We start from the raw sequence: 14,343 nt of genomic DNA, 5'->3' as shown, positions 1-14,343 counted from the left end.
GTAGGAAACACCAACACGTTGGCTGGTAAGGCATGCATATCATAGTAAGAAAATACCCCAGCATAATGATGGGAGTAAGGATCGAACCCCTGACCTTAGAGGCCAAGGGAGAGCGCTCTGCCCACTTGAGCTAACACCTATCCTTACAAAAACTAAAATCTATGGCGATAAAGTTACATATATATTAGAATTTTGGATGATGAAATAATTAGAGTTTGATTTTAAAAAACAAACTTAAAATATTATAGAGAGCTTCATCTAAGTATGTCATGTTATTGTTTTTAATTATCAATTTTTTTTAAAAAAAAAATAGTGTTCACTGTAGATATAAATACATATAAGGTGTTTTGGATAAGTAAACATTACATTGTGATTTTATATAAAAACAACCTGCATTATTATACTATGTAAATTGAATATAACTTTTGTTACAAATTCGCAATATTATAATTTTTTTTTACCATTGGAGAGTGCTCGAAATATGTTTCGAAATAAGTTTCATATACAATATAGTTTTACAACTTATGAAAATTTATTTATTTGGATTAAAGATAACGTATTATTTATTCTTTTTTTTTAATTACATGTAGAAATAACTATAAAAATAGCATATTATATGTGGGACAATATCAATTATATCTTTGAAAATCATACTTTTAAAAATTGAGTTATCTAAAGATAAAAATACATATTTATAATTTTGAACTTATAACATACCATGGTGGCATTACATGAATCAAATGAAAGTTTGTCAACGACATTGTAAAGGTATTATGGAATTCACTAATTATTTTATTCATAGAATATTTATTATATACATAATTATTCATGTTTGTTTTTTCACATATATCTATATGACAGGTCTTATTCCTTTCTCCATGAACTTGATTCTACTAAACTAATTGAAAAATCAAGGTTCGTGTTTCTAGACTATTTGAGGTCACGAATCATAAAAAAAAAAAAAAGGAGAAAGTTTGAGAAGTCTTGATATGGTCATGATGGATGAAGAGGTATATTTTTCTCTTTAACAGTATTTGCGATTATTAGTAGATGTTAGTTTTATATTTAATTAATTATATTTATTATATCGTCACTATGATCTTTTTTTCACTTTCCCATCTTTCATTCTATATGCGTTAGTGTTTATGTGCCATTAAAAGTTGAAGTTGTGGCTGACACTCATGTTGTCTATAATTTTTCTGTCATACATCTATTAAATAAGTACCCTCTACTTTCTTCAAGTATCATTGGGGTGTTCTTCATGTTAAAATTGTGTGAATTATGTTAGTCATACCAATTATCGGGATACTATTTAGTAATAGATCACTAAGCTAAAATATTTAGTTTAATATTCAAAAATAAAAAATTTATATATCGCAATAAAAAAATCTAGAAATAAGAGTATAATGACAAATACTTTATCCATTCTTTTTCTACTGCAACAATGGATTTGAGAATGGTTTTCAAGGAAATAAAAAAATGGATAGTTTAGCATAGATGTACCCCTTTAATTAATAAGTGTAGGGATAAGTAAATTCTTATTAAAGTAAACGTAACTTTATGAGACAATTTGATGAGTAATTAATGATGATTTTATTAACATAAAGTAAAAGCAATATTGTCAATTAATTTTATTTTTTTTACTAAAAATGAAGTGGTCCAAATAGATAAAACTATTTATAGTGATTATTGCAATAGAAAAAGAACAGAGGACGTATATAAAAAAAATGGTATTGAAAAATCTCATTTTACAGCAACACAAAATCAACACTGTTAACAAAAAAATTTGAAAAAAAAAAAGTAATATAAACAAAAAACCGTATAACACACGGGCTTCAAAACTAGTAAGTAAATATGCTGCAAAAGATAAGCAACAAGTGGAAATGCGTTGATGATAAGGGACAAAAACCAATGTCCACATGATCCATCCATACAAATTCCACACTATCTTTCCAAACAGAAGCAAACCCATCAGAAACAACAGAAATGGCTACCAAACTACTCTTTAATCCATCCTATCTAAAACCCACAACTCCAAAAGCATCATCATCACCCCTCTTCAAACACCAACCAACCATTCATACAACTTTAACCTTCTTCAGACTACACCAAACTCCAACCACTGCACTTGGGCAAACTGTGAGGCGGCTGCCACTGCCAGTGGTGGCTGCATTTTCAGCAATGCAGCCACTCGACTTGACGGAGGAAAACATCGACAAGGTTCTAGCTGATGCCCGCGTTGAGCTGGCTCAGCTCTTTGATACGTCAGTGGGTATAACAGGTCAAGTTGAGCTAGCAGAGTTAGATGGTCCATTTGTGAAGATCAGATTAAGAGGGAAGTTCTGGCATATGAGAAGTACAGTTGTTGCTAGGCTTGAAAATTACTTGAAACAGAGGATTCCTGAGATTTTAGAGGTTGATATTGAAGATGAGAAGCAATTGGATGATAGTCCTGCCAATTTTTAATGTAATAGTTGATTACTACATAGTCCATTGTTAACGAGTATTATTGATATGTTTGTGCATAAATTTGAGTATGGTACTTCGGTTTCTTTGTTTTTGTTGGTTAGATTAAATTATAGTAAAATTCAGCAGCTAGTTCAGGGAAAATTCAAGCTAAGTGTTAATGATACTACGGAATGGAATTAGCTAGGATTGATCAAAGCTCAACTTGAGTGAGCTTGAATGTCATATAGCAGAGTCGGTTAAATTTGCACTCAACTCTTGGACTCGTTCGAATAATTTCACACTCCTATTATTACAGTTCTGGTTTTAGTTTTTAAAGTCTAAATTGGTTAATTTTATTTCTTAACAAGATTTTTAAAAAAGTATTAATCTATAAGTCGATCTTAAGTTCAGCCCAAGATTAAAGGCTTCAAGTCCAAAGTCGAGTTTCACATATTTCGATTGTGTGAGTTTTTGAGTCGGGTCGCAAGGCACGCTATAATCACCCCAAGAAACAACGAAGATGTGAAACTGAAGTTCTAAGACGATTCAAAGCAGCATACTACGTTTTGGTTTTGATACTCCCATTGCATTGTTCATTGCCTAAATTTCTGGGATGTCTAGAGACGAGGGTGTGGCAGCACCAAATAGATTGTTTGTAGATTGCCTTCATAGTTAACAATTAACATGGTGACACAGTCACACAAACACGACTTGCGAATAGCTCTATTGAAACGTAAAGCAAGGCTCAATTGACGATTGAGCTTTTTGCAGTGAAGATTTCAGTCTTTTCAGAAGATAACAATTATTTCCACAGGGCTAAAAAAGGAGATATACGACCAAATAACGCAACGGCAAGATGAATATTTTTTCAACATAAAGGTAAAGAATGAACTAAAGCTCAATTTATTTACAATTCTAAATGGAGGTTCGGGACCCAAAAACTTTTCTCTAACCTAAAGGCAATTCGAAAGTCCTGCTACACTCAGCACTTCACCAGATTTGCTCCCCATTTAACAGTAAGAAAGCGCATCCCTGACCACACCAACTTTGCTTTCTGACAAAACGCACATGCATCGACAGGAAAGGCTCACCAGATTCAAGATCATATGAGAAGAACATACGCTTCCCCTGAAAGATGACTGGACACGAGCTAACCAAGTTGGAACGTAATTTCCTAGAAGCTGTCAAAATGGATTGGCTGAACCAATCTCAATACATGACATGCTCGCCCATGGCTCCAACAACAAATGGCTTCAATGCAGCTGCAGCTTCCCTTCATTCTGCTTTGAGAACTATCTTCATACACTCGTAAACAAAGAAACTAATTGCCGCTGATGGAAGTACCTGAAAAAGTTACAAGCCATAACATATTGAAAATGTGTTGAGACACAGGTCATAAAGGGCTACAAGATATCAACATCAACATTACCCCATGCCTACTATACCATTGATCTAATAAGCAACTAGTATATGATACTTCTCGCTAAATGTGGAAAATTTAGCAAGTCAATTCTATGTAGTCTGTAATCATCCCAAGCCAAAAGAATAGATCTTTTGCCTCTTCTAAAATGGATAAAGGCTATGTTACAAGAGTTCACATCCATAATGGGCAAGTATGTTCAGAAACTCTGGTGCCAGATTGCGCCATGAAAGAAGATAGATCCAATTTGGAAGACTGAATTCAGCAGATTTACTCATCAATTAGGCTCACATTAGAGCTGAAGAAGCCAGGGCCAATCTCCACATTAATCAGTACAATCTGATATTAACAATGTGTTAGTCTCAGTTATACACCCCCCTGTACCAGCACTCATTTGAGCAATGGGCCTCAGCAGACCCGTCTCGAACTATATAGAGGCCCTGTGCGAACTCATATTTGAGAATTCAATATGTAATAGCTCATCCATTCATGATTCTTCACGTCATATAATCAAATCATGAAGAAAAGAGTAGCCCAAATAAGTAGATTATTTGGGGACTATTTTTTTATGATTAAAAGATAAATGTAAGTGGAAATGGAGTGCAAATAAATAGGTAATAAATGAATTTCCTAGTTTAAACCATATTTTTTGGTGTATCATTTGAGGTTAATTGGAAATATGGATTGAAAAATTATGTTGAACTGATGATTAGAGGCTTGAATTAAGAGTAATCAATATAAGGTGAATGCGTTTCCCAAAAAATTGAGAAGGTGAATGGTTTTAAGAATTAAGACTTGTAGAAGATTATAAATACCCATATTGTGGGAACTGAAAAGTCAATAAACCTTTTCTTTTTACTACTTAGACTTTCTCTATTTGGGGGCCCTCATAATTAAGGGGCATTGTTCCATATGTTGAACACGGTAAAAGCCGGCCCTGGGCCTCAGCTACATATTCCTTAATCCTTATTCCAATGTGAACTTGTATTTTGTATACCCCCCCCCCCTGTCCTGCCTTTGAGCAATGGCCCATTCCACACCTCACCCACACTCTTCTGTGTCAAAGAAAGGAAGGTTTTTTTAACAAAGAAGCTCAAACTCTTGACCTACATTTTGAGATGTGAGAACTCTACCACTAGTTTAAGATATCTTTACTGCATTCCCATCACAAGATATTGAGATAATTTAATGAACAATGTTCCCACAAGGTTTTAAAGTACCAACTCCCCTAAATATATCCAACACAAGATATAAATAATATCTCTACCAAATTTCAAACTAGCCAAGCCTTCATATCCTTCAGAACAATTGGTTCATCGCCTAGGATAATAACTAGTTTTTTTTATCACAAGCCACATTTCAAAGATATTAAAGTAAAGTTGAAAACCTGAGATTTTCACAAAGGTATTGAAGTGGGTTGTCTAATTCTGAGAATAAGAAACCAAAGAACAGACTGTTATGCATTGGGTAAAGACAAGGGGTAATATAGGAAGTACATTATAATTAGGCTAGCTTGGAGAGAAAGCAAGTACATTAACTCTAAAAATAGAAGAGATTAGTGAAAGGAAGGCTGGAAGGGGCATGCTGAATTTTGTTGAGAGATTAGTTTGGTAATAAGGAGAGTGTAAGTCTCCCGAAAGCTTGTAGTTATCATTTTATATCTGTTTTCCTGAAAATCAGTCCATATTACTTCTTAATCTTCTTCTTTAATCTACCAAAACATTGTTGGTTCATTACAAAGACTATGCAGAGCTCGAGCTCCATTGGTTAACACGCCTATATATGAGATATAGAAGGAAATATATGAAACAAATGTCACCTTCACAAGGATATGATTGTCTGATTGAAGCTCAGATCATTTCAAATGCATCTTGTAGAAGTGAATTTGATGAGTCATATTAATATAGGTATTTCATGATGCATTTAGGTTGCATTTTAGGATCATTTAGTTGCATTCTTAGCCAATAATTGCATATAGTTACTTAAGTTGAGAAGATATCACTCTTAAGTTGAATAGCCAGCCACGAGGCCCACGACCCCTCTCACACATTTCTTCTGCCAGCCCGCGGCCAGCAGCGACCACCCCCACATCACCATTTTTCTGTCCGCCCGCGGGGTCGACCCCGCGCCCGCGGGTTTTCGCGCTGCACTACCACCATCTGCACAAAACCAACACAAAAAAAAACCCCAACCTCAAACACTCTCCCAACACCCCTCTCGTCCCAGCACCCCTCTCGACCTCTCTCACCTCCCTCCTCTACCGACAACCGGCTGGAGTCCGACCACCCCCGACCCGCCGACGCAGCGACACACCCTTCTCGACCCTCAAAACTCTCACGCACCCCTCTCTCCCATCCGACACGCACCCCCCACAAAGCCACCTCTCCCCTTTTTCCATTCACCTAATCTTCAAACCCTAACCTTTCTCATTGAATTAGGGTTTCCTCTTGAACGCACTTTGCAATTTCAATTGGGACTCTTGGACACATACTTGGATTTCCTCAATCAAGTCCCATACATCAATCAACCTTGTACTTCACATGGTACTCGTGTTGAAGTTCTAATTGCCATCGACACTATTCCTGAGCCATCCTCGATGGACAAAGCTCCCGTTGCGTGAGCTTTCTTTTTTCCCTTCCCTTACTTTTTACACACTGAGACACTGTGCTGTATTTAGCTTGGGGGAGGGATATTCTATTCTCTATTGCTTTCTAGTATAGTTTTTATTGCTTTGTAGTTGTTACACGCTTTTGCCTGTTCATAGGATTTTACGTGTAACCAAAAAAATGTACTGCTTTCTTAGTTGCATCATAGTTGCATTTTAGCTAGCTCATTTCATTCTAGTTTTCATCTATGAGACTATTGTTGGCACACCTTCGAGAACTTTGTGGATATCTCTACTACAGCTCTTCGCTTTGTTGTACAGTGGTTTCATGATTCTTCATAGCTTAATTGTGATACGATTGATTGGCCTTGGTAAGACTGTTTGATCTCTCTGGCTGGCTTTAACTTTACTGTGCAGACAAAATTGACCCATGTGAGCTTCTGTGCCTAATAAACTGACGAATCTGTGTCAGTTATGTTCTTTCATGAGTGATTAGTTCCTCAGTTGATGTATTGATCTTGATTTTGACCTGGTACTCCTTGATACTTGATTGTGTACACTATTTGATATGATTGAGGCGTTCATTTCATGATTTTAGCTCCAGAGTTCTACTTGTTTCATATTTCCCGTCTCTAGCCCCGCTGAGCTTTCTTGACCTTTGCTTGCTACTTTCACCCATATTACAACCCTTAACCTCATTTGATTATTGTCCCAAGCCTAGCTTGGGGGAGCAAGTGTTAGTTTTGGTCATACTGTATTACATGGATGTAGTTAATGCTGGTTTTGTTGAAGGAAAGTGTTATTAATGAGCTTTATCATCGAATTCGAATGTGGTTCAAAGAGATTTTGGCAATATGGAAAAAGAATGAAGAAAAAAAGAATGAAAGAAACAAAGAAAGTGAACATATTTTGAAGGAAAAGTGAAAAGGTTATATATGGGTTACTATGCATGAAAGATATTGTGGGATATTTGGTAATGATGGTGTTATATGAAGTTGTGAATGCCTTGTTTGGCCGTTTTCATTGATATTTGCTCCCTTCTTGGCTTTTCCACCACATTTCCCAAAATATGATCCATACCCTTAACCCTAGCCTCATTACAACCCTTGAAAGTCCTCTTGATCTTTGTGTGTTGCATTTTTCGTGTTGAAGGTGAGTCAAAAGGTCAAAGTTAAAGAGTACTGCTTCTTCTGAGTTGATATATATAGGTTGAGATCGTTGAGTGTCATTGATTTTCGCCCTAAACACAAGAGGTATTATTCACATATCTATAGTGAGGTCTGTCAAGTTTTGTTAAGTCCGCTTGGGGGAAAGGGTTTGTGGTAAGATTGTTGAGTTGATTGGTCACATGACGTGCTATGCGGCTTTGTTTCTAGATACTCGATGCTTGGTTCAGTATAGTTGATATCTCTCGTGTTTTGGATTGTGTGCTTGACCCGTTTTAGTCCCATATTGTAGGTTATCATTTTCTTCCCGTGTCTATTGTTTGATTGCTTGAGGACAAGCAACAGTTTAGCTTGGGGAGTTTGATGAGTCATATTAATATAGGTATTTCATGATGCATTTAGGTTGCATTTTAGGATCATTTAGTTGCATTCTTAGTCCATAATTGCATATAGTTACTTAAGTTGAGAAGATATACTCTTGTGTGTGTTTTGGTGTTTTTGATAGTTTTTGAGAACACAATTGGAGTATTATTGGCAAGCTTAAGCATGAGAAGCATCTAGGAAGGAGCTAAGTCAAATGAGAAGTCCAAAGGGCATCTTCGAGTCGATTGCAACCCAAACATAGCGGAAACATATTAAAAGAAGTATGGAAAATGAGTCATGTGCACTCTTTTGATCATAACTCATTATCCAGAGATCGGAATTTGATGATTCCAGTGGGGTTGGAAACTAGACTTAGAGCGTTCCAACGGTATATCACACGCCCCGATACGACTTCTAGTTTGCGAGATATGGTCTTTACAAGTTGACGCTATTTTGCAGGACGAAAACCCGCGCGCCGGGTTATTCCGTGTTTCCTAGTCGAATAGGGCTTTATCTTTTGACGAATTAGACTCTATTTTTCTAGTTGTTTTAGGAAATAGAAAGGTATAAAGACTCAAGGGAATATTATTATTTCCTATCTTATTTTATTTTGTTTTTTCCATCATTAATTCATTAGAGATTAGAACTTTTTTTCTCTAATTAGTGAAGAACCCTAGTTTTGCTTTTTTCCCCAATTACATTGAATTTTCAATAGAAGCTTTGATTTTTGCAAGATTGGTTCTACAATTGGTATTATTTCTTTTCTCTTTTATTCTATTCAATCCTTTTATTAATTCATGTTTGCTTATTTAATTATGAATATGTTTTCTCCAATTATGATTGAGTAGTCTATTTCTAGGGTTTAGGGGGATCCATGATCAATTAGGAAGGGATGTTATTAAAGTATTGATTTTTATTGATGTTGTTGATCCTATTGAATGTTTTTATGTCTATTCAATCCAATTTGGCCAGATTTGATTGTTATAGTGTTGCAATATTAGGTTATGCGCCGAGAGGTAAAACTTGATTAGGGCTAGTTTCAATAGGTAGAGTTGGTATTAATAAATTGCGAGAGTCTGTTAATACCGTTCTATGGTTGATTTAGACTTGAGAGAGCGAATCAACCTATTTAACTGCATTATTAATTGTTGATTTTTGTGTTTCATTCCGAAATATTGATCATTGGTGAACCTATGCCCTAGACTTTTTATTATTGATAAGGTATAGTCTAATTTAGTATAATTACTCACAAACACTCGTTCCTATACTCTAGATTTGACTGACAATTAGGAAAAGAACACTGTTCTATGTGGATTCGACCCTACTTCCCTGACTACTATTTGTTAGAGGACTTTAGGATTACTTTTGATAAGGTGATACGACTTTAGCCTGTCAGAATTCAAGCTAACAACTGCTTTGCGAAAATTAGATGTAATATCAAGCTAACAACTGCTTGATTAATTAGTGATCGTGGTTTCCTATATTCAGCAAACTCTTCTATAGGTATGGAGTTGGACATGATGCAGTTTAAGGGAGTTCTGTAATTTAAGCTTCTGTACTTTGTAGATGCATTAATACACTGGTTGACTCACCAACAACAACAAAAATTACCACTTATTTAAAGTCTCTTTCTAACAAGTAATGCACTAGTTCCACTTCCAAAAGTTTTACACTTCAATTCCCTTTTCTAGGTGTGGGTGCTGAATAAGGGGAAAAGACTTAAAAATAATCCACCTACGCTAGTAAATTAACTTACTTAGATCAAGAAAAGATGACACAACCAAGGGTAATGATATCTATTGTGACTTCAGAGCGCATCAATGATATAAAATGCCTCTTTCCCAACCTGGAGAGGTTTACATGAACATAAGACACCAATTACCAGTACAAGGGAAGATATATATACATACCTGAAGTACGCTGGGAAGCAGTCCAGCATATAGAGCTGGAATCCCTCCTTGCTCAACTATCTTAAGAAAAGTTGCCGGTGTACTCAATTTTGCTCCTTGCATTTGAAGCTTTCTCCTGACTACTTCAAACGGGTAGGTAGCAGCTTCGGCACAGGCACCAGAGATAGCTCCATACAATAAGGTTCTTAAAGGTCCCAATTCAAGTTGGCCAAAAGCTGTTATATCCTTCCCGTGTAACTTCATTGTTTGTATCCTTTCTCTTCCTTCAGGTGAATTCAGATAGGATGATTTAAGTATATCATACACCCCATAAAAAACTGCACTAGAAGGTGCAATACTCATTATCGATGGAACCAATCCCTTGTAAAGGGAAAAGAATCCTTCTGTTTGAATCATATAACGGAAAGCACCAACAACACCACCCAACTTTTCCCCACCATGAGCAACTATTCTGGTCCGGATCTGATTAAAAAAAAAGAACCACCTTAAAAACAGATAAAAGCTTTGCAAAAAAATGAAGTATGATTGAAAAGGTAAATACATCAGAAGACTTGCGAATTATATTAATTTTGAAAACTTCATAAGCAATTTTAGATTTGATCTTCACTATAAAAGTAAAGACAACAGTTAGACACCAAATTTAAGCTAAGAGAAAAGTAAGGAACTCAAATGCAGTGTTATCAACTAATATGTACGGATGTACCTCTTCCAAACATATTAACCACAAATCTTCGTGCAATCCTGCTAAAGTAAGACTCTTAATACATCTTATTTTAATCAGACTCTATAATGATTATAAGACAGGCAGGTTCCAGTTTGTTACATACAGTGTCTAAAGGCAAACACAGAACAGTAGCAGTAATTCCAGCAGCAGCTCCAGCAATGAACCTTTCAAGATTTGGCGTTCCCTCCAAGAGATGCAGTTTGCGTAGTTGCTTTCTATACGTATCATAAGCACAAAAATTGATTGCCTTAAATGGAGCTGTACGTAGAATATTAATCAAGTTTCCCTTCCAAAATCCCCTCAAGCCCTGAGTAACAGCAATTGTCCTGACAAGCTCCGAGATGTTTTTCTGCTCACCACGAACAATATATTCTAGCTTCAGTCTCTCAAGTGGGGCAACAACAGTTCTGAAACAGTGAAATTCACTCGTAAAGTGATGAAGTCGAGAAACTGTAGACCCAAAGAGAAGGCACAGGTTAAGAGTTAATATCTGAACGATTTCCACGAGTCAGCAAGGATCTAATACATCTGATAGTCTCAAATTCTCAACAGCGTGTGAGACCAGCACCTTATCCTCTTATAGATATTTAGCTGAACTGGATCAGTTGACACTAGGGTGCTAAGATTGAAGAGTACTGTACTTGTGCAATCATCACATTGTCCTAAAACATTATTGGAACCAAATAATGTTCTGTAATATAGACCACACGATATAAAACAGACAAGTATCACTATGCCAGACCTCAAATCAATAATACACGCAGCACTATGCCACTATCCCCATGTATTACATAACTAGCAGTGTCTAGCACAGAGGGGGGGTTATTGGAAAAAAGGGAAAAAATCCACAAATTCAAGCAACATTCACGCTCTAATGACTAATGAGTTTAAAGTGCTATTGGCATTGGAAACCAACAATTTAAGTGAAAAAGGTGAAAAGGTCTGACAATTTAGTGAAGACGGAGCAAGAAGATTCTACACTATAGCTATTCTATAAGCTATATAGAGCATGGAACAGCAGTGGGATATCAACATAGAACTATCAGTGGCCTATAATACGGAAACTGGTATAAACAATCAAGAAAGCTCGACGTACAGCAAACAAACATTCAGGGCTACTAGACCGGAAGATATGATCATTACAGTCATTCCTCACTCTTATGCTTCATTTAGCTCACACGAATCGAAATCATGAAACATACCAATTCCACTTTATAATGATTCAAGGATTAAAACTCATCCCCAATCAAACACTTATTCAAAGGGAACATAAGTTATTCAGCACCAAATCACAGATAAAACCACAATTCTACAGAACTTTGCATCTAAGTTGACATTTAATTGGATAAAGGAAACCCAGAATTGCAAAATAAACCTTCCCAACTTTCCCTGTAAGAATATCTTTAACAATCAACACAAAACAAGATCCAAAATTTAACCCTATCATCAATGTGAAAAAACAATTCAAAAAAATCTATATATATAACTAATTTAGGTTGGTGGTAGAGAGTGATTAAGCATAGTGACATAGACGAGATTCAATCCCAGGCCTTAGGTACCAACCAACCCCGCAAGACTTTGCCAACTAACAATAAAAACAACCATAATTGCAAAGAAAACGAAGAAATGTAGGGAGGCACCTGGCAACCATGGCAGCAACAGCACCAGCCCACAAATGCTTGCTGGGGTTCATAGCGCCATGTTTGGGTAACTCGATTTTCTCTCTCTCCAAACCCACATTCTTAATCCCCACAATTTCTTCACCTCCATTATTACTAGAAGTAAAATCCTTCAAACTAACCGATGAAAAAACACCCTTAAAACAAACTACCCTCTTACCCTTTTTTAGAGGAGTTGCATAATTTCGAGAAGAAGAAGAATTCGGAATGCAATTAAGAAAGGAAGGAGAAATAATGGAGTCGAGAAAGAGACCACCAGTGAATAGATAGGGTGAGACTGAGGAGTGAGAAAGGTGTGGTAGAGTTGGGGTGAATTCTAGAGCTAAGCCATCGGAGGTTGGCATTGAGTGAGAGTGTAAGAGAGAGAAAATGGAGGTAGTTGTTGCAGATTTGCGGATTTTGAAAGTGAAGATGAAGCAAAAGCTGGAGAACAAACTACTGGTTCGAAAAGGAGGTCCGTGTACCCGTGTGACCAACAAAAACTACTTCTGTTTAGTTCATCTGAAATATTGTGATCTAAAATTTTCTGATATGAACGTATTTGATCTGATTTGAACTTATTTGATCTGAACTTATTTTTTTTAATTTGATCTAATTTAAATTTATTTTTTGTAATCTAATCTGAACTTATCTTTTTCTGATCTGATCTGATTTACAAGATCTTATCTTTTATAAAATATATTATTAGTAGTATATTATTACTTTGTAATTCATTTATGTAATAGAAGTACATTATAAGATCTTATTTATAGTATTATTATTATTATTTTATTTCTATCACAACTTTTACACAACTTTTACTAATAATAATAATTATTATCATTATTATAATTATAATTATAATCATAATAATAATTATTATTACTAAAAATAATTCTATAACCCAAGTCATTAATTTATAAGAGCACTTCTAAAATGTTTCACACTTACCCTTTAAAAAAAGATTTCACACTTGAAAAGTTGGTAGACTCAACTCTTTTAAAAATAAAAATATAAGATATCACATTCTCGAATTTCAAAATGGCCCCCCTCCATAAGGCATGTTAGAAAATTTTAATTATCATCACTCATCTCTCCGTACTACAATTGAAAGATGTTTTGAAACCTTTAAAAAGAGATGGAAAATATTGTCAAACATATCGAACATGGATGTCCCATATCAATTGGCTATTATGATTTATGCATTCACACTCCAAAATTTCATCCGATTGTATGAGTTCGATATACCGATTTCAAGGACCGTAAATATTGCACTAAGTAGAGTAGATTGTGATATGTTCAATGACTTGCGCAAGAAAGAAATGGATAGGGTGCAACTTCAAATAGCTAGAGAGATTTGGTATTCGGTAGAAAGAGGTATATCGAATCTAAATTTATAATTCGTATCTCGCATTTAGCTTATTTTGAAAAGTAATCTGAACTTATATTAGTAGTTTTGTTTTCATGAATTTGAGCTATCATATTTTTTATATTTTTTATTTTTGCGCTAATCTATGTTCTTAACACGTGGCTTTTAATTTTATATTAGTTAATAACAACAAAATAACTTAAAATAATGATAGCTTTATAATGATAACAACGAGATTAATAATAGTTACCAATATTAATAATGAATAATAATCCTTTTGAACAAACGTACTAGTAAATAATAATATTAATAGTAGTAATGAGTTTTTAATTATAAGCATGATCTGATCTGAACTGAACTTATTTTTTTCTGATCTGGTCTGAACTTATTTTTTCTAATCTGATCCGATCTGATCTGAAATAAGCAAAAATAAGACGAATAGAACATAGCCTAACTATATTAGGTCACTAACCTTTAGCAAAAGAGTAGGGACCGATTAAAACAACTAACTACAAATATAATTGCTAATTTTGTCAAACAATCTCTTAATTAGTTGGGGGCATTTGGAATCCTTTTAAAAAAAAAAAGTTGGGGCATTTGGAAAAATTGTTGACAATCAACTAATTTTTGAGTTGCGGTGATGTGAATTGATGTTCGAGGTTATTGTACGATCAACAATA

The 14,343-nt window shown here is 35.1% G+C and overlaps 2 protein-coding genes across 2 annotated transcripts; one reads left to right on the top strand and one right to left on the bottom strand.

Annotated features, from left to right (window-relative positions):
* The first annotated feature begins 1,907 nt into the window (after positions 1 to 1,907).
* Positions 1,908 to 2,552, top strand: LOC104892333 (hypothetical protein). The gene has a single exon (XM_010678237.4). It carries the CDS (start codon positions 1,987 to 1,989, stop codon positions 2,464 to 2,466), a length of 480 nt encoding a protein of 159 aa, XP_010676539.1. The 5' UTR covers positions 1,908 to 1,986; the 3' UTR covers positions 2,467 to 2,552.
* Positions 2,553 to 3,265: 713 nt separating this feature from the next.
* Positions 3,266 to 12,797, bottom strand: LOC104892341 (probable mitochondrial adenine nucleotide transporter BTL3). Its single transcript, XM_010678249.4, has 4 exons — positions 12,277 to 12,797; positions 10,740 to 11,043; positions 9,913 to 10,374; positions 3,266 to 3,792 (listed from the first exon to the last, which is right to left on the bottom strand). Exons 1-4 carry the CDS (start codon positions 12,657 to 12,659, stop codon positions 3,724 to 3,726), a joined length of 1,218 nt encoding a protein of 405 aa, XP_010676551.1. The 5' UTR covers positions 12,660 to 12,797; the 3' UTR covers positions 3,266 to 3,723.
* Between the last annotated feature and the right edge of the window lie 1,546 nt (positions 12,798 to 14,343).

Source organism: Beta vulgaris, chromosome 1, assembly GCF_026745355.1.
Source record: "Beta vulgaris subsp. vulgaris cultivar EL10 chromosome 1, EL10.2, whole genome shotgun sequence".
NCBI lineage: Eukaryota > Viridiplantae > Streptophyta > Magnoliopsida > Caryophyllales > Amaranthaceae > Beta > Beta vulgaris.
The sequence above is the reverse complement of the archived record's forward strand: the minus strand, read 5'-3'. Positions and strand labels throughout refer to the sequence as shown.

What these genes read in the sequence shown, in the direction of transcription:
- LOC104892333 (XM_010678237.4), top strand. Translation starts at nt 1,987, where the DNA reads ATGGCTACCAAACTACTCTTTAATCCATCCTATCTAAAACCCACAACT.
- LOC104892341 (XM_010678249.4), bottom strand. Translation starts at nt 12,659, where the DNA reads ATGCCAACCTCCGATGGCTTAGCTCTAGAATTCACCCCAACTCTACCA. An exon ending in GTTGCTGCCATGGTTGCCAG is followed by an intron (nt 11,044 to 12,276) that starts GTGCCTCCCTAC and finishes TCACTGTTTCAG; the next exon opens with AACTGTTGTTGCCCCACTTG. An exon ending in TGCTTCCCAGCGTACTTCAG is followed by an intron (nt 3,793 to 9,912) that starts GTATGTATATAT and finishes TAACTTTTTCAG; the next exon opens with GTACTTCCATCAGCGGCAAT.